General features: G+C 43.1%; 1 protein-coding gene across 1 annotated transcript in view; it reads right to left on the minus strand.

Annotated features, from left to right (window-relative positions):
- gabrd (gamma-aminobutyric acid type A receptor subunit delta) overlaps positions 1 to 19010 on the minus strand; it is a 96179-nt gene that overhangs the window by 13926 nt on the left and 63243 nt on the right. The window contains exons 4-6 of the mRNA XM_072244751.1: positions 4693 to 4913; positions 3183 to 3265; positions 2222 to 2359 (exon numbers count right to left, since the gene is read on the minus strand). Of these exons, the coding sequence (XP_072100852.1) occupies positions 2222 to 2359; positions 3183 to 3265; positions 4693 to 4913 (442 nt within the window). The remainder of the gene's footprint in view (positions 1 to 2221; positions 2360 to 3182; positions 3266 to 4692; positions 4914 to 19010) is intronic.

Here is a 19010-nt window from a genome sequence, read left to right on the forward strand (position 1 = left end):
CACCTCTATCATGTCTCCTCTCATCCTCCTTCTCTCCAAAGAGTAAAGCCCTAGCTCCCTTAATCTCTGATCATAATGCATACTTTCTAAACCAGGCAGCATCCTGGTAAATCTCCTCTGTACCCTTTCCAATGCTTCCACATCCTTCCTATAGTGAGGCGACCAGAACTGGACACAATACTCCAAGTGTGGCCTAACCAGAGTTTTATAGAGCTGCATCATTACATCGCGACTCTTAAACTCTATCCCTCAACTTATGAAAGCTAACACCCCATAAGCTTTCTTAACTACCCTGTCCACCTGTGAGGCAACTTTCAGGGATCTGTGGACATGTACCCTGAGATCCCTCTGCTCCTCCACACTACCAAGTATCCTGCCATTTACTTTGTACTCTGCCTTGGAGTTTGTCCTTCCAAAGTGTACCACCTCACACTTCTCCGGGTTGAACTCCATCTGCCACTTCTCAGCCCACTTCTGCATCCTATCAATGTCTCTCTGCAATCTTTGACAATCCTCTACACTGTCTACAACACCACCAAGCTTTGTGTCGTCTGCAAACTTGCCAACCCACCCTTCTACCCCCACATCCAGGTCGTTAATAAAAATCACGAAAAGTAGAGGTCCCAGAACAGATCCTTGTGGGACACCACTAGTCACAATCCTCCAATCTGAATGTACTCCCTCCACCACCACCCTCTGCCTTCTGCAGGCAAGCCAATTCTGAATCCACCTGGCCAAACTTCCCTGGATCCCATGCCTTCTAACTTTCTGAATAAGACTACCATAAGAGCAAAAAATGGGAAGGAACTAAATTGGTCTCTGGAAGATGAGAAAGGTAATCCATGTGTGGAGACAAAAGAGATGGAGGAGATCTTAAATGGATTTTTTTGCATCCGTATTTACTGAGGAGACGGACACAATCTACAGAAGTGAGGCAAATCAGCATCAATTTTGTGGGCTCTATATACAGATTACAGAGGAGAAGGTGTTTGTTGTCTTGAGGCAAATTAGCGTGGATAAACCCCTAGGGCTTGGCAAGGTGTTCCCTTGGACCCCATGGGAGGCAAATGCAAAATTTGCTGGGGTCCTAGCAGAGGTATATAAATAATCCTTAGCAACAGGTGATGTACCAGAGGTTTGAAGGATAGACAGCATTTTTCTGCTGTTTAAGAAAGCCTCTAAAAATATAACAGGAAATTATAGACCCGTGGGCTAAAAATGGCAGATGGAATTTAATGCAAACAAGTGTGAGGTGTTGCACTACGGTAGGACCAACCTGCGTTGGTCATACACAGTGAATGGTAGCGCACTGAAGAGTGCAGTAGAACAATCCGGGAATACGAGTCCATAATTCATTGAAAGTAGCATCACAGATTGTTATGGTCATAAAGAAAGTTTTTGGAACATAGGCCTGCGTAAATCAAAGTATTGAGTACAGGAGATGGGATGTTATGTTGAAGTTATACAAGACATTGGTTAGGCCTAATTTGGAGTATTGTGTGCAGTTTTGGGCATCTACCTACAGGAAAGATGTAAATAAGGTTGAAAGTGTGCAGAGAAAATTTATAAGGATGTTGTCTACTCTGGAGGTCCTGAGTTACAAGGACAGATTGAATGGGTTGGGACTGTATTCCTTAGAACATAGAAGATTTAGAGGAGATTTGATAGATGTATACAAAATTATGAGGGGTATAGCTAGGGTAACTGCAAGCAGGCATTGTCCACTGAGGTTGGGTGGCTCTACAAATGGAAGTTATGGGTTAAGTGTGAAAGGTAAAAGGTTTAAGGAGAATTAGAGGGCAAAGTTCTTCATTCAGAAGGTTGAGAGAGTATGGAACAAGCTGCCAGAGCAAGTGATACTTGCGAGCTCGATTTAAATATTTAAGAGAAGTTTGGATGGGTACGTCGATGGTATGGAGGGCTCTGGTCCCTGTGCAGGTCGATGGGAATAGGCAGTTAAAATGGTTTGGCACAAACCAGGTGACCCAAAGGGCCTGTTTCTGTGCTATACTTTTCTATACTCTATTACTCTATGTACTTTGATAATAAATTTACTTTGAACTTTGTTGTCACGTTAGACCCACATTACATGATTTCTGCAGCATGTGCCCAATGAGGAGTGGCCACAATACCCATTGTGGCCCTAATGCCAGAGAAGCACGTTCTTCCTTGGACTTTACTGAGCTGCCAACATGTCGGTCTTGTTGAAAATGTCACTTACCTGATTTAAAATTCATCATTTCAGTAACAAAATAGTAGTTGGTTATTGTAAACTGAGCCAGCTGGATTTGGTCCAGTCCATGTATCTGATCCTGATTGTCTGACCATCGATAGACAATATCTTCTGCTGAATAGCCATCTGGAAAAATGAAGAAGCATCTATCCTGATTCCAACATATTGATGTAATTACAAAGAAGGCACAACAGCAGCTATACGTTATTAGAAGTTTCAGTAGACTTAGTATGTAATTAAAGAGTCTCACAAATTTCTACAGATGTACTATGGAGATCATTGTAACTGGTTGTATGACTGTCTGGTATGGAAGGGCCACTGCACTGTCTGGTATAGAAGGTGCAGTATAGATAAGACAAGACAAGACAAGACAGGATTGGAAAAAACTGTAGAAAGGTGTAAACTCAGCCATCTCTATCATGGGCACTAGCCTCCTCACAGTTGAGGACACCTTCAAAAGGTGATGCCTCAAGAAGAGGGCATCCATCATTGAAGATCCCATCTCCCAGGACATGCCGTCTTCTCATTGCTACCATCAAGGAGGAAGTACAGTCGCCTGAAGGCACACACTCAATATTTCAGGAACAGCTTCTTCCCCTCGACCATCAGATTTCTGAATGAACAATGAACCCATGAACACTATCTCGCTATATTTTCTTGCTCTCATTTTGCACTACTTATTGGAATTTATAGTTTTTATTATGTATTGCAATGTACTGCTGCCACAAAACAACAAATTTCACAACATGTGCCAGTGATATTGAAGTTGATTCTGATCCTGATGGCCCTTGCAATATCCTTGTCTATTTACTCAGCCTGTTTTTGTTCCCTTGAAGGTTCCCTGCATCCACCACACAATTCACCATCCCACTCAGCATCTTCAGACTTTTTGGCCAAGGAACATAAATCTAGGAGGAAGTGATAATGCGTAGTTAAAAAGTAAACTCACAGCTCTCAAGATCCAGCATGCATTCTTGCTCATCCATTGGGTACTTGGTGAGATCCATGTCACAAGCAACTGTGGAAGTAATTCTACCAAAGAAATGGTGTCCAGATTAGATGACAAATTCCAAACAGTGATTCATTACAGCAATTCCAAAGTGACATCTGCTTAGAAATTTGTAAATCAACCCCAATTAAGATAACAAATGCAAAAGATCACACTTTAAACCAAACTTGAAACTGCAAATATTCAAGCAGCATCCAGCCAATTCTCTTCCAGGACCAGTACCAATTGAGGGACTCAGTTGGTCAGGATCAAACTTGGATCTTGTGTCATAGCTATTTACATGATACCCAAGCCAGTAAGCAAGCCTGGGCAGTGTGATATGGAGAGCACGTTGTTCTCCATCCAGCAGCAACACCCCCCCACCCACCTTATCACACGGCTGATGATTCCAAAGGAACAGCAGAGACTAATACAATTTGGCACCAGAGGTATTGCAGGAGTTGCCAGTTAGTGTTGAACTCCACGTAGGGCTGCCTTAGGGATGCCATCTCTGGATTTTTCCTCAGGGGTTTACTCCCAAAGCCTTCTCCATGAATGGGTACAGCTGCAAGGCAGTTGATATTTCAGATCTTCACTTAGATGAAATACCAGCCATTGTTGACGAGCCCCATCTGCCTGGAGTGACTGGTTTTAAATTATCTGCCTCTGCCGCTTCTCCTGTCAATAGAAACGCTTCCACCAGGTTAGTAGCTAAGCTACATGTGAAGGTCAGGAACTAGAATTGGTTGTTGGAGGCTATTTGAGATGCATGCCATTAAGAGCTTTTAATAGATAGTGGGAGCTTAAACCCACTATCTGCCCACTACACCAATCTCGGACTACGACAACCTTAAGGAACAAGCACCGACTATCTTGCAATTAAACTCAAAAAATATCCGTGGGCAGCAATTATGTGGACTTAATGGTACAGGGCATTTGAAATGATTCCTTGTCAGCCTGATATATCTGTACATTACACAGCATAAATTTTCTGTGGTTGTACAGTGGTGAATTACACAACAATAGCAAAGGAGACAGCTGTGTATAAATTTTCATAATTCATAATTTATAACCAGAACATCAACTGTATTAGGCTCCCAATAACTGTGCAGGTTTCCTTTGGGTGTTCCTGTTTCTTCCCACATTCCAAGGAAGTACACTTTAGGGTAAGTAAGTTGTGTGCGTGATAGGTTGATGCCAGAATCGTGGTGACACTTGTGGGCTGCCCCAGTACAATCCCTGCTGATTTGATTTGATACAAATGACACATTTCGATGTACAGGTAACGAATAACATTAATCTTTCTTTCTTTCCTTCACTATTTCCCAATTTTAAGCTGGTCAGAATCATAGACAATGTGCCTGCACATAAATTCTGATATTCACTCCCAAGGACCTCAGTATTATTTGAAAACACAATACTGTATTTGTAAAATTACACAGATATCTCCCTTTAGCACATTCAATTAAACCTGATACTGTAGAGGATGACTCCGTCTGGTTGAAGCCTGATGAGTTTGTTTTCAACGGTAACATCATGAAACCAGGCTGACTTTGCATTCACAATGTATGTGTCTGGTAACCACAGCTTATCCACAAAACGACTGTCCAGTCCAAGGGTCTTGTTTGTGTGATTGTATGAGAGACGTTCATCTTTCCAAATCTGGCGCAAGAAAACTGTCATTGTGTACTCCTGGCAAACAGTGGAGAAAAACACGTTATTTATGTGTTTGTTTATTTATTTATGCATTTAGAGATACAGTGCAGAACAGACTCTTCTGGCCCAACAAGCCACATTACCCAGCATCTCACCAACAGTATTTAACCCTAGCCTAATCACAGGGAAATTTACAATGACCAATTAACCTACTAACCCATATGTTTTTGGACTGTGGGAGGAAACCAGGGCACCTGGAGCAAACCTATGCACACACCGGAGGACATACAAATTCCTTAAAGACTGTGTTGGAACTGAATGCTGAATTCCAAAGCATTCAGCTGGAATAGCGTCACGCTAACTGCTACAGTGCCAAGGTGCACTTCAGGCAGCCTTTCTGCTTCTCAGCCTGGTTTTATACTCCTTTAGGCAATTAGCATTCAGATTTATGAATTTCCGTTTGGCAGAGTACGAACTTTATGAGCTGTTTATTTCTCTTAACTCTATTTACGTTCCTGTAAAGGACAACATGGACGAATAACTTACAGCCATGGCCATTCTCTACCATCACTTTCCAGTTGCCCATTTCAGTGAGTTAGAATAATTTCCATAGAAAATATGCAAACTTGGAGAATTGTGTTCAGTTCTGGTCCCCTCATTAAAGCAAGGATGTGGAAACTTTAGAGAAGGTGCAGAAGAGATTTAACAGGATGCTGCCTGGAGTAGACAGTTTGACTTATGAGGAAAGAGTGAGCAAGCTAGGGCTTTTCTCTTTGGAGTGAAGGAGGATGAGAGGTGACTTGATAAAAGTGTGTAAGATGATAAGAGACATAGATCAAGTGGATAGCCAGAGATTTTATTTTCCAGAATGTAAATCCTGGAAAAGGGGGCATAATTTTAAACTGATTTGAGGGAAGTATATGGTGATGATAGAGGTTTTTATTTTTTAAAAACACAGAGTGGTGAGTGCCCTGCCAGGTATGGTAGATGAATGCGGGTCTATGTAGGAGGGAAGGGTAAGATTGATCTCATAATATTGGCACAACATCGTGGCTGAAGGGACTGTACGGTGCTGTACTGTTCTATGTTCTGTGTTCTATCTCTGGGCCTGCGGGGTTCTATGTTTTATGAAAGGATAAAATTTCCCCACTCTGAATTTTGCCGGTCATGAGTAGAATAAGCATTAAATTGTGTTTATCCTACCTTGCAATGTCTGGGGTCAAATGCCACGAAGCAATCATGTTAGGTGTAACCCACTGAGTACCCATAAATGAATAAAGGCAAAATATTAGACATAACTGAGGGGTTCCTGGTTAGAGTTGCAATTCTGTTTGCTGGCTCTTAAGGCATTGTTTACACCTGACTCAAAAACAACACCTCCACCAACTTACCCACCCCTCCACACCTCCAACCACCACTACTAATCATTTCCTGTCATTCACCTTATGTACAGACACGTCTGTGCCCGGTGCCACTTTATAGTCATACAATCAATCTATAAGACCATAAGACCAAAAATTCAAAGTACTGTAAATTTATTATCAATGTATGCAGTATGCAATCCTAAGATTTCTCTTCCCACAGAGAACAATGAAACAAAGAACATCTTAGAACCCGTTCTAAGAAAAGCATCAAATCACCCCCCTGTGAAAAAAAATGAATTGCAAAAATGGCAACAAAAATAAATGAGCAAAAAACACAGAATATAAAACACAAAATCGAAAGAGTACAGGCATATTCTGTTCAGCTCAGTGCACGTTATCTGCAGGCCACCCAGTTCAAAATTGCCCAAAATACCAAAAAAAAAGTGACCAAAACAAGAAACAAATGATAACATGAACTATAGAGTCCAATTCACAAACCACAGACCCCAAACTCAGGCACCATCCTCCGACAGCATCAAGGGAGGGTGGGAAGAGAGGCCATTTATAGCAGTATTTCAGTGGAATAAGGAAAATTACAGTGGTATGAGAGAGGAGTTGGCCAAAGTAAATTAAAAGTAGCTGCTGGCAAGGATGTGAGCAGAGCAGCAATGGTGTGCATTTCTGGGCAAAGTGAGGAAAGTGCAGGACATGTGTATTCCAAAAAATGAAGAAATACTCAGATGGTAAAATAGTACAACCGTGACTGGTAAAATAGTACAACCGTGGCTGACAAGGGAAGTCAAAGCTACTGTAAAAGCAAAAGAAAGGGCATACAACAAAGCAAAAATTAGTGGGAAGATAGAGGATTGGAAAGTATTTAAAAACCTACACAGAGCAACTAAACAAGTCATTAGAAGGGAAAAGATGAAATATGAAAGCAAGCTAGCAAATAATACCAAAGTGGATAGTAAGGGTTTTTTTCAAGTATGTTAAAAATAAAAGAGAAATGAGAGTAGGTATAGGAGCGCTAGAAAATGAGGCAGGAGAAATAATAATGGGGGACAAGCTGAAGAACTAAATGAGTATTTTGCATCAGTCTTCACTATGGAAGAAACTAGCAGTATGCCTGATGTTGTAGTGTGTGAAGGAAGAGAAGTGAGTGCAGTTACTGTTACAAGAGAGAAGGTGCTCAAAAAGTTGAAAGACCTAAACGTTCATAAGTCACCCAAACCAGATGAACTGCACACTAGGGTTCTGAAAGAGATAATGTTAGAGATTGTGGTGGCATTAGAAATGATCTATCAAAAATCATTGGACTCTGGCATGGTGCCAGAGGACTGGAAAATTGCAAATGTTACTCCACTCTTTAAAAAGGGAGAAAGGCAGCAGAAAGGAAATTATAGACCAGTTAGCCTGACCTCAGTGGTTGGGAAGATGTTAGAGTCAATTGTTAAGGATGAGGTGATGGAGTTCTTGGTGACACAGGACAAGAGAGTACAAATTCAGCATGGTTTCCTTCAGGGAAAATCCTACTTGACAAATCTGTTGGAATTCTTTGAAGAGATTACAAGTAGGATGGATAAAGGGGTTGCAGTGGATGTTGTGTATTTGGACTTTCAGAAGGCCTTTGACAGAGTGCCACACATGAGGCTGCTAAGCAAGTTAAGAGCCCATTGTATTACAGGAAAGTTACTAATATGACAATAGACAATAGACAATAGGTGCAGAAGTAGACCATTCGGCCCTTCGAGCCTGCACCACCATTCTGAGATCATGGCTGATCATCTACTTTCAATACCCGGTTCCTGCCTTGTCCCCATAACCCTTGATTCCCCTATCCATAAGATACCCATCTAGCTCCTTCTTGAAAGCATCTAGAGAATTGGTCTCCACTGCCTTCTGAGGCAGTGCGTTCCACACCTCCACAACTCTCTGGGAGAAGTTGTTCCTCCTCAACTCTGTCCTAAATGACCTACCCCTTATTCTTAAACCATGCCCTCTGGTACTGGACTCTCCCAGCATCTGGAACATATTTCCTGCCTCTATCTTGTCCAATCCCTTAATAATCTTATATGTCTCAATCAGATCCCCCCTCAATCTCCTTAATTCCAGCGTGTACAAGCCCAGTCTCTCTAACCTCTCTTAGACAGTCCGGACAGTCCGGACATCCCAGGAATTAACCTAGTGAACCTACACTGCACCTCCTCCACAGCCAGGATGTCCTTCCTTAACCCTGGAGACCAAAACTGCACACAATACTCCAGGTGTGGTCTCACCAGGGCCCTGTACAAATGCAAAAGGATTTCCTTGCTCTTGTACTCAATTCCCTTTGTAATAAAGGCCAACATTCCATTAGCCTTCTTCACTGCCTGTTGCACTTGCTCATTCACCTTCAGAGACTGATGAACAAGTACTCCTAGATCTCAAACAACAGGAATTCTGCAGATGCTGGAAATTCAAGCAACACACATAAAAGTTGCTGGTGAACGCAGCAGGCCAGGCAGCATCTCTAGGAAGAGGTACAGTCGACGTTTCAGGCCGAGACCCTTCGTCAGGACTAACTGAAGGAAGAGTTAGTAAGAGATTTGAAAGTGGGAGGGGGAGGGGGAGATACAAAATGATAGGAGAAGACAGGAGGGGGAGGGATGGAGCCAAGAGCTGGACAGGTGATTGGCAAAGGGGATATGAGAGGATCATGGGACAGGAGGTCCGGGGAGAAAGACGGTGGGGGGGGGGGGAACCCAGAGGATGGGAAAGGAGTATAGTCAGAGGGACAGGGGGAGAAAAAGGAGAGTGAGAGAAAGAATGTATGTATAAAAATAAATAACGGATGGGGTACGAGGGGGAGCTGGTGCATTAGCAGAAGTTAGAGAAGTCAATGTTCATGCCATCAGGTTGGAGGCTACCCAGACGGAATATAAGGTGTTGTTCCTCCAACCTGAGTGTGGCTTCATCTTTACAGTAGAGGAGGCCGTGGATAGACATGTCAGAATGGGAATGGGATGTGGAATTAAAATGTGTGGCCACTGGGAGATCCTGCTTTCTCCTAGATCTCTTTGTATTTCTCCCTTACCTAACTCCACACCGTTCAGATAATAATCTGCTTTCCTGTTCTTGCTCCCAAAGTGAATAACCTCACACTTATTCACATTAAACGCCATCTGCCAAGTTTCTGCCCACTCACCCAGTCTATCCAAGTCACCTTGAATTCTCCTAACATCCTCATCACATGTCACACTTCCACCCAGCTTAGTATCATCAGCAAACTTGCTGATGTTATTCACAATGCCTTCCTCTAAATCATTGACGTAAATCATAAACAGCTGTGGTCCCAATACCGAGCCCTGTGGCACCCCACTAGTCACCACCTGCCATTCCGAGAAACACCCATTCACTGCTACCCTTTGCTTTCTATCTGCCAACCAGTTTTCTATCCATGTCAATATCCTCCCCCCAATGCCATGAGGTCTGATTTTACCCACCAATCTCCTATGTGGTACCTTATCAAATGCCTTTTGAAAGTCAAGGTACACCACATCCACTGGATCTCCCGCGTCTATCATCCTGGTTACATCCTCGAAAAACTCCAATAGATTAGTCAAGCATGATTTGTCCTTGGTAAATCCATGCTGGCTCGGCCCAATCCTAGCACTGCTATCAAGATATGCCGCTATTTCATCTTTAATAATGGACTCTAGCATCTTCCCCACTACTGATATTAGGCTAACAGGGCGATAGTTCTCTGTTTTCTCCCTCCCTCCTTTCTTAAAAAGTGGATAACATTAGCCATTCGCCAATCCTCAGGAACTGATTCTGAATCTAAGGAACATTGGAAAATGATCACTAATGCATCCACAATTTCCAGAGCCACCTCCTTTAGTACCCTAGGATGCAGACCATCTGGACCTGGGGATTTGTTAGCCTTCAGTCCTATCAGTCTACTCATCACCGTTTCCTTCCTAATGTCAATCTGTTTCAGTTCCTCTGTTACCCTATGTCCTTGGCCCATCCATACATCTGGGAGATTGCTTGTGTCTTCCCTAGTGAAGACAGATCCAAAGTACTTATTAAATTCGTCTGCCATTTCTCTGTTTCCCATAACAATTTCTCCCAACTCATTCTTCAAGGGCCCAACATTGGTCTTAACTATCTTCCTTCTCTTCACATACCTAAAAAAAACTTTTGCTATCCTCCTTTATATTCCTAGCTAGTTTGCATTCATACCTCATTTTTTCTCCCCGTATTGCCTTTTTAGTTAAGTTCTGTTGCTCCTTAAAAATTTCCCAATCATCCGTCTTCCCACTCACCTTAGCTCTGTTATACTTCTTTTTTAATGCTATGCTATCTCTGACTTCCTTTGTCAACCACTGTGGCCACTTTCCCCACTTTGAATCCTTCCTTCTCCAGGGGATGAACTGATTTTGCACCTTGTGCATTATTCCCAAGAATACCTGCCATTGCTGTTCCACTGTCTTTTCTGCTAGGATATCCGACCAGTCAACTTTGGCCAGCTCCTCCCTCATGGCTCCATAGGCTCCTTTGTTCAACTGCAATACTGACACTTCTGATCTGCCCTTATCCCTCTCAACTTGCAGATAAAAACTTATCATATTATGGTCACTACCTCCTAATGGCTCCTTTACTTCAAGATCACTTATCAAATCCTGTTCATTGCACAACACTAAGTCCGGAATAGCCTTATCCCTGGTCGGCTCTCGTACAAGCTGCTCCAAATATGCATCCCATAGGCATTCTACAAACTCCCTACCCTGGGGTCCAGTACCAACCTGTTTTCCCCAGTTCATCTACATGTTGAAATCCCCCATAACTACTGCGACATTTCCTTTGCCACATGCCATCGTTAACTCCCTATTCAACTTGCACCCAATATCCATGCTACTGTTTGGGGGCCTGTAGATAACACCTATTAGGGTCTTTTTGCCCTTACTGTTCCTCAGTTTTGTCCACACTGACTCTACTTCTCCTGATTCTATGTCCCCCCTTGCAAGGGACTGAATCTCATTCCTCACCAACAGGGCCACCCCACCCCCTCTGCCCACCTTTCTGTCCCTTCGATAGCACGTATACCCTTGTAGATTCAATTCCCAGGTCTGATCCCCCTGCAGCCATGTCTCCGTTATCCCAACAACATCATAGTTACCCATTCGCACCTGAGCTTCAAGCTCATTCGCCTTATTTCTGACACTTCGTGCATTCAGATATAGAATTTTTAACCCATTTCTTCTCTGTTTAAATCGCTGCCTATTGTGCATAACCCAGCTCCCCGAACTCTCACCGGGCTATACGCCCCTTGAATTTTGTTGTCCTTCTTAAATTTACTTACTCTTTCTGCACATTTAACTCTATGCTCCGTCAGACCATCCCTTTGCACATGTATCCTCCTTATCACTCGTTCTGCCTCACCTTTCTCTACTTCACACTTAATATTCCGGAACCGTGTAATCCCCACCTGTCCTTTATACTTCATCACGCTATCCTCTCTCACATTCTGGATCCTTGCCCCCTGCAAATTTAGTTTAAACCCCCCCAAGCAGCACTAGCAAACTTTCCTGCAAGAATGTTAGTACCCCTCCAGTTCAGGTGTAAACCGTCCCGTCGGAACAGATCCCACCTTCCCTGGAACAAAGCCCGATTATCTAAAAACCTGAAGCCCTCCCTCCTGCACCATCCTCTCAACCACGTATTGATCTGTATAATCCTTCTGTTCCTTGCCTCACTTGCACGTGGCACAGGTAGCAATCCTGAGATTGTTACCCTGAAGGTCCTGTCCTTCAGCTTCGCACCTAACTCCCTGAACTCACTACGCAGGACCCCCTCACTCTTCCTACCCACGTCGTTGGTCCCTACATGGACCACAACATCTGGATTCTTGCCCTTCCTTTCGAGAATAACCTGCACCCGATCTGAGATGTCCTGGACCCCGGCACCAGGGAGGCAACATACCATCCGAGACTCCCAATCTCCCCCACAAAATCTCCTATCTGCCCCCCTGACTATAGAATCCCCTATCATTACCGCTGTCCTCTCTTTGCTCCTCCCCTTCTGTGTCGAGGGTCCAACCTCAGTGCCAGAGACAGGACCACTGCAATTTGTTCCTGGTAGGTCATCCCCACCAACAGTATCCAAAACAGTATTCTTATTGTTGATGGGAATGGCCACAGGGGTGCTCTGCTCTCTCTGCCTGCTCCCCCTCCATATCCTGACAGTTACACAGTTGCCTACCTCCCATCTTTTCGGTGTGACTACCTCCCGATAACTCTTATCTATCTCTGTCTCTGCCTCCCGAATGATCCGTAGTTCATCCAGCTCCAGCTCCAATTCCCTAACTCACTCTGATAGGAGCTGCAGCTGGATGCACCTACTGCAGGTGTGGCCATCAGGGACAACTGCATTGACCCTGACCTCCCACATACTGCATACGGAGCACACCACTGCTCGAACTATCTCCCCCATTACCTGATCCCAGATTAATCAGAATAAATGAAAAAATACCTACTGACCTTACCTTTTTTCCTCAGCAAGCACGTACTCAGGCTCACTGATTACCTCTCACCGAAGACCCCCTTACTCCAAAGCCCACTGAGCCAAAGCCCAGCACTCTGCTCCCGCGCACTCCGCTGCCCGCTGCCCGCACCTGAAAGTGGGCCTCTTTTTAAACTCCGTGCTCGCCGCTGACGTCACCCGCGCCTGTGCAGTTTTACCTTCCTCCTCAGGTAATGCCTAGGTAGTCCCGATCTTCCTCGGCCTACCTACAATGGCTGATCCTCCGATCCTCTGATATCCAGTCGTCCGTCAACCTCGAGCACTCCTTGCTCCCGCACCGACGCTGCCCGCGCCTGAAAGTGGGCCTCTTTTTAAACGCCGCGCTCGCCGCTGACGTCACCCGCGCCTGCGCAGTTTGAGCATTGGCTGATTAGTAGGAGACAGCGAGTGGGAATGAAAGGATCCTTGTCTGGTTGTGTTCCGCAGTGGTCAGATTGGGACCATTTCTTTTTATGATGTATATAAATGATTCAGATGATGGAATAGATGGCTTTGTTGCCAAGTTTGTAGATGATATGAAGATTAGTAGTGTTGAGGAAATAGGTAGGATGCAGGAGGACTTAGACAGATTATGAGTATGGGCAAGAAAGTGGCAAATGAAATACAGTGTTGGAAAATGTATGGTCATGCACTTTGGTAGTAGAAATAAATGTGAGGACTATTTTCTAAATGGGGAGAAAATTCAGGAATCTGAGATGCAGTGGGTCTTGGGAGTCCTTGTGCAGAACACCCTGAAGGTTAACTTGCAGGTTGAGTTGATGGTGTGGAAGACAAATGCCACGTTAGCATTCATTTCAAGAGGTCTAGAATACAAGAGCAGGGATGTGATGCTGAGGCTTTATAAGGCCCTGGTGAAGCCTCACCTCGAGTTTTGTGAACAGTTTTGGGCCCCTCATCTTAGAAAAGATGTGCTGGCATTGGAGAGGGTCCAGAGGAGGTTCACAAGGATGATTTCAGGAATGAAAGTGTTATCATACGAGGAACGCTTAATGGCTCTTTGTATTTGCTGGAATTCAGAAAGGTGGGGGGGGTGGTGATCTCATTGAAACCTTTTGAATGTTGAAAGAGTAGACAGAGTATACATGGAAAGAATGTTTCCTATGGTGGGATGGTCTAGGACAAGAGGGCATAGCCTCAGGATATAGGGGCACCCTTTCAAAACAGAGATGCGGAGAAATTTCTTTAGCCAAAGGGTGGTGAATTTGTGGAATTTGTTGCCACATGCAGTGGTGGAGGCCAGGTTGTTGGGTGTATTTAAGGCAGAGATTGATAAGTTCTTGATTGGACATGGTATCAAAGATTACAGGGAGAAGGCCGGGAACTGGGGTTGAGGAGGAGATAAAAAAAAAGGATCAGCCATGATTGAATGGCAGAGCAGACTCGATGGGCCAGATGGCCTAATTCTGCTCCTATATCCTTCCTTCCTGGGCAGCAAGTGTAAGGGAGAGAGAGAGACTGCTATACACAGGCACCTCCCTCCAGTAGCAGGGAGAAAGAAGCTTGTAGATGGTGCTGAACACCCTCTCGCCTTCTGCCCACTCCTCAATGATTTCAATCTTCCTTGGTGCTTTAATCATCGAGATTACTGAAAAATAGAGTTAATCATTGGTTCATACCAACTCCAGGCTTCTTGACCTCGAGGCTGCACCCTTTGCTCGAAGCCTCACAGAACCCCCTTTGAGACAGCAAAGTAGCAGATCACTCAATCATACTAAAAACACACCACCAAAATGTAGATTGCAGGTTCCAACACAAGCAAACCCACATCTGAAAGAAAAAGAACTCGTAAAAGAAGTGAAAGAAGTAATTTTGTGAACTTTCTGGAGGATGCACCATTGGTTGCATTGTTTGCTGTCGCCATAAGGTATAGGAGCAGAAGTAGTCCACTTGGCCCCTTGTGTTTGCTCCACCCATTCATCATGGCTGATCCATTTCCCTCCTAGCCCCAATCTAATGTCTTCTCCCTCTATCTATTCGTGCTCAGCCTAATCAAAAATCTTTCAAACTTTGCCTTAGCTATACCTAATGACTTGGCCTCCACAGCCACCTGGAAGGAATTCCACAGATTCACCTCTCTCTGGCTGAAGAAATTTTCCTAATCTCTGCACTAAATGGATGTTTCTCTGTTCTGAGACTATGTTCTCTGGTCTTAGAATTCCCCACCAAAGGAAACATCCTCTCCACATCCACTCTGTTGAGGCCTTTCAACATTCAATAGGTTCCAATACGATCCCCCAGAGCCATCAAGTACTCCTCATACGATCAGACTTTTAATCCTGGATTCATTTCTGTGAACCTCCTTTGAACCCTCTCCAGTTTCAGCACATCCTTTCTAAGAAAAGGGGCCCAAAACTGCTCACAATACTCCAAGTGAGGTCTCACCAATGTCTTATAAAGCCTCAACATTACATCCTTGCTTTTATATTCCAGACCTCTCAAACATCGCATTTGCTTTCTTCACCACTGACTCAACCTGTAAATGAACTTTTAGGAAATCCTGCACAAGGATTCCCAAGTCCCTTAGCACCTCAGATTTTTGAATTTTCTCTCCATTTAGAAAATAATCTAAGCTTTTATTTCTTCTACCAAAGTGCATGACCACACACTTCCTGACACGATATTCCATCTGCCACTTCTTTGCCTGTTCTCTTAATCTGTCTAAGTCCTTCTGTACCCTCCCTGCTTCCTCAACGTTACCTGCTTCTCTACCTATCATTGTATCATATGCAAACATGGCCACAAAGCCATCAATTCCATCATCGAAATTATTGACAGATACTGTAAAAAGAAGTGGTCCCAACACAGACCCCTATGGATTACCACTTGTCACTAGCAGCCAATCAGAAAAGGCTCCCTTTATTCCCACTTTTTGGCTCCTGCCACTCAGCAATATTCTATGAATCATAGTAATTTTCCTGTAATAGCATGGGCTCATAACTTGTTAAGTGGGCTCATGTGTGGCACCTTGTCAAAGGTGTTCTGAAAATCCAAGTACACAGCATCCACCGATTTCCTTTGTCTATCTTGCTTGTCATTTCTTCAAAGAATTCCAACAGAGTTGTCAGGCAAGATTTTCCCTATGGGAGACTATGCTGACTCTGGCCTACTTTAGCATGTGCCTCCAAGTACTCTGAAACCACATCCTTAATAATCAATTCCAGCATCTTCCCAATGACTGAGATCAGACTAACTGGCCTATAATTTCCTTTCTTCTCCCCCCTTGCCTTCTTGGAGTGACATTTGCAATTTTCCAGTTCTCTGGAACCATGCCAGAATCAAGTGATTCTTGAAAGATTATTACTAATACCTCCACAATCTCTTCAGGCATTTCTTTCAGGCATTTCTGGATGTAGACTATCCGGTCCAGGTAACTTATCTACCTTCAGATCTTTCATTTTCTCGAGAACCTTCTTCCTACTAATAGCAACTTCCACACTTCATGACTCCTGAAACTTGGAACTTCCACCAGAAGATCCTGCTAGTGTCCTCCACGGTGAAGACTGATGCAAAATACTTATTCAGTTTGTCCACCATTTCCTTTTCCCCTATTACTACCTCTCCAGCATCATTTTACAGCAGTCATCAGTCTGATATCTACTCTTGTCTCTCCTTTACAGTTTATATATCTGAAGAAGCATCTGGTATCCTCTTTAATATTATTGGCTCACTTAGCTTAGTTTTATATTCCAGCTTTTCCTTCTTCATGATTTTCAGTTGCCTTTTATTGGTTTTTAAAAGCTTCCCAATCCTCTAACTTCCCACTAATTTTTGCTCTATGCCCTCTTTTTGGCTTTTATGTTGGCTTTGGATTTCTCTTGTCAGCCAAGGTTGTGTCCTCCTGCCTTTAGGATACATCTCCTTTGAGATATATCTATCCTGTGCCTTCCAAATTGCTCACAAACCTTTGTATTTATAATATTGTGTTTTTTATTATTTTTGTTTTCTGTATCTTATTATATTTTTCGTGCCACATCGGATCCAGAGTAACAATAATTTAATTTTCTTTTGCAGTCATGTACAGGAAATGACATGAAACAATCTTGAATCTTGAATGTTAAATTGTCTTATCCAAACTGCCTGGTTTATCTGTGAAAGACATTGAAATTTATACAAAATACTGCATGAATGTATACTTAGCCAGCATCCTTTGCATCTCCAGCATACTTCAAAGGACTTCCTAACCAGCAGATCACTTTTGAAGTATGATCCATGCTGCCGGTAGCTAGGTATAATGTATTCTTTGTGCTAAGACTCAAAATCAAATGAGACTGAACAGGAATTACAATTGTCCAGAACAGCAACACTGTAATTTCAAATACAAGAGATCATGCAGATGCCGAAATTCCAGATGAACACACACAAAATAGTAGAGGAACTTAGCAGGTCAGGTAGCATCTATAGAGAGGAATAAACAGTCGACGGTTCTGGTCAAGACCCTTCAAAAGAACTGGAAAGGAAGGGAGAAGATGCCAAAATAAGAACGTGGGGAAGGGTAAGGAGGACAAGCTAGTAGGTGATAGGTGAAGCCAGGTAGGTGGGGAAGGGGATGAAGTAGGAAGTGGGAGGTGGTAGGTGGAAAGATAAAGGGCTAGAGAAAGAGAGGATCAAGGGAGAGGAGAGGAGAGAAGAAAGGGAAGCACAAGGGGCATCAGGGAGAGATGATAGGAGAGTGATACGAGATAAGAGGCCAGAGTGGGGAATTGAAGAAGAGGGAAGTAGGAGGGAAAATCGAAAGTTCTGTCTCGGTATTCTCTAACCTGATGGCATGAACATTAATTTCTTTGTTATGTTCATGCCATCAGGTTAGAGACTACCCAAACAGAATATGAAGTGTTGCCCTTCAACCTGAGAGTGGCCTCATCATGGCAGAAGAGGAGGCCACGGACCAAAAGTATCAAAATGGAAATGGGATAGGATTAAAATGGTTAGTCACCAGGGCAGTAATAGATTTGTGAAATGACAAGTCGGACTGAAGTAGGTTTTTTGCATTTTGAGGTGGTGTGGTCCTTCGAGCAGTTGTTTCATTGGCTGCCCTATTAGAATGTCATTTCCCACAATGACAATTTAGATAGAAACTGAAGCTTGGTCTATTTTAGTAAAGACTGCAAATGCAGAGATCTGGCCATTATTCATTCTTTCACTGACCATTTAAAGGAAGCTCACTGGATTTTCATTCCCACCTCAAGAGACTGTAAAATTATCTGTCTCCAAACTTGTTAAAAAAAACAGTGATACCATAAGACATAGGAGAAGAGTTAGGCCATTTGGTCTATCAATTCTGCTCCACCATTCCATCATGGCTGATTTATTATCCCTCTCAACTCCATTCTTCTGCCTCCTCTCTGTAACTTTTGATGCCCTGACTAATCAAGAATCTATCAACCTCCACTCCTAAAGTAAATGTTACATACTCAGTTCACCTTATTGTGAATGGCTGTAATTTGTTACAGATTCAGAATAGAGGGACATCCATTTAGAACAAAGATGAGGAGGAATTTCTTTAGCCAGAGGGTTGTGAATCTGTGGAAATCATTGCCATAGACAACTATACAGGCCATTTTATAGGGTATGTTTAAAGTGATGGTTGATAGGTTCTTGATTAGTAAGGACATCAAAGGTTATGGGGAGAAGGCAGGAGAATGGGGTTGCGATGAGTAATAAATCAGCTATGATGAAATGGCAGAACAGACGATGGGCCAAACAGCGTAATTCTTCCCTTATTTCTTAACTGGATGTGTAACTTTTACTTTAGAAACTTGATAGGGGATAACAGATCAGGGTGAAAAGCCTGCAACAGATGTTGATTCTCTTTAAATAATGAATCCTCTATCAATGCATCATACCAGAACTTGAAGCAAAGATTAAAGACCATCTGAGATATGCGAGCCACATATACTGGAAACTAATAATGTCTGCCCTGGTCTTATTATAAACTTCATTTTTGCGTGAAACCGTATTTAGGGTATAGTTGATACTATCCTTTTAACCAAATTCAGATATAGCTAAGATACAAGGCATCAGTTTTCCTGTAGTGAAAAGCCACTAATACCGGGGCTGAAACATTTGTGTGAACACTTACTGCTTGCTTGTTCACAGTGACAGACTCGTTGCCTTGCACATTCTGTATAATTATATAACATTAGTCACCATATATCAGATAGTGAATGGACTAAAACTAAATTTGACATTAAACACGTCTTTTTCT

The sequence above is a fragment of the Mobula birostris genome, chromosome 27 (assembly GCF_030028105.1).
Source record: "Mobula birostris isolate sMobBir1 chromosome 27, sMobBir1.hap1, whole genome shotgun sequence".
In the NCBI taxonomy this organism is placed as follows: domain Eukaryota; kingdom Metazoa; phylum Chordata; class Chondrichthyes; order Myliobatiformes; family Myliobatidae; genus Mobula; species Mobula birostris.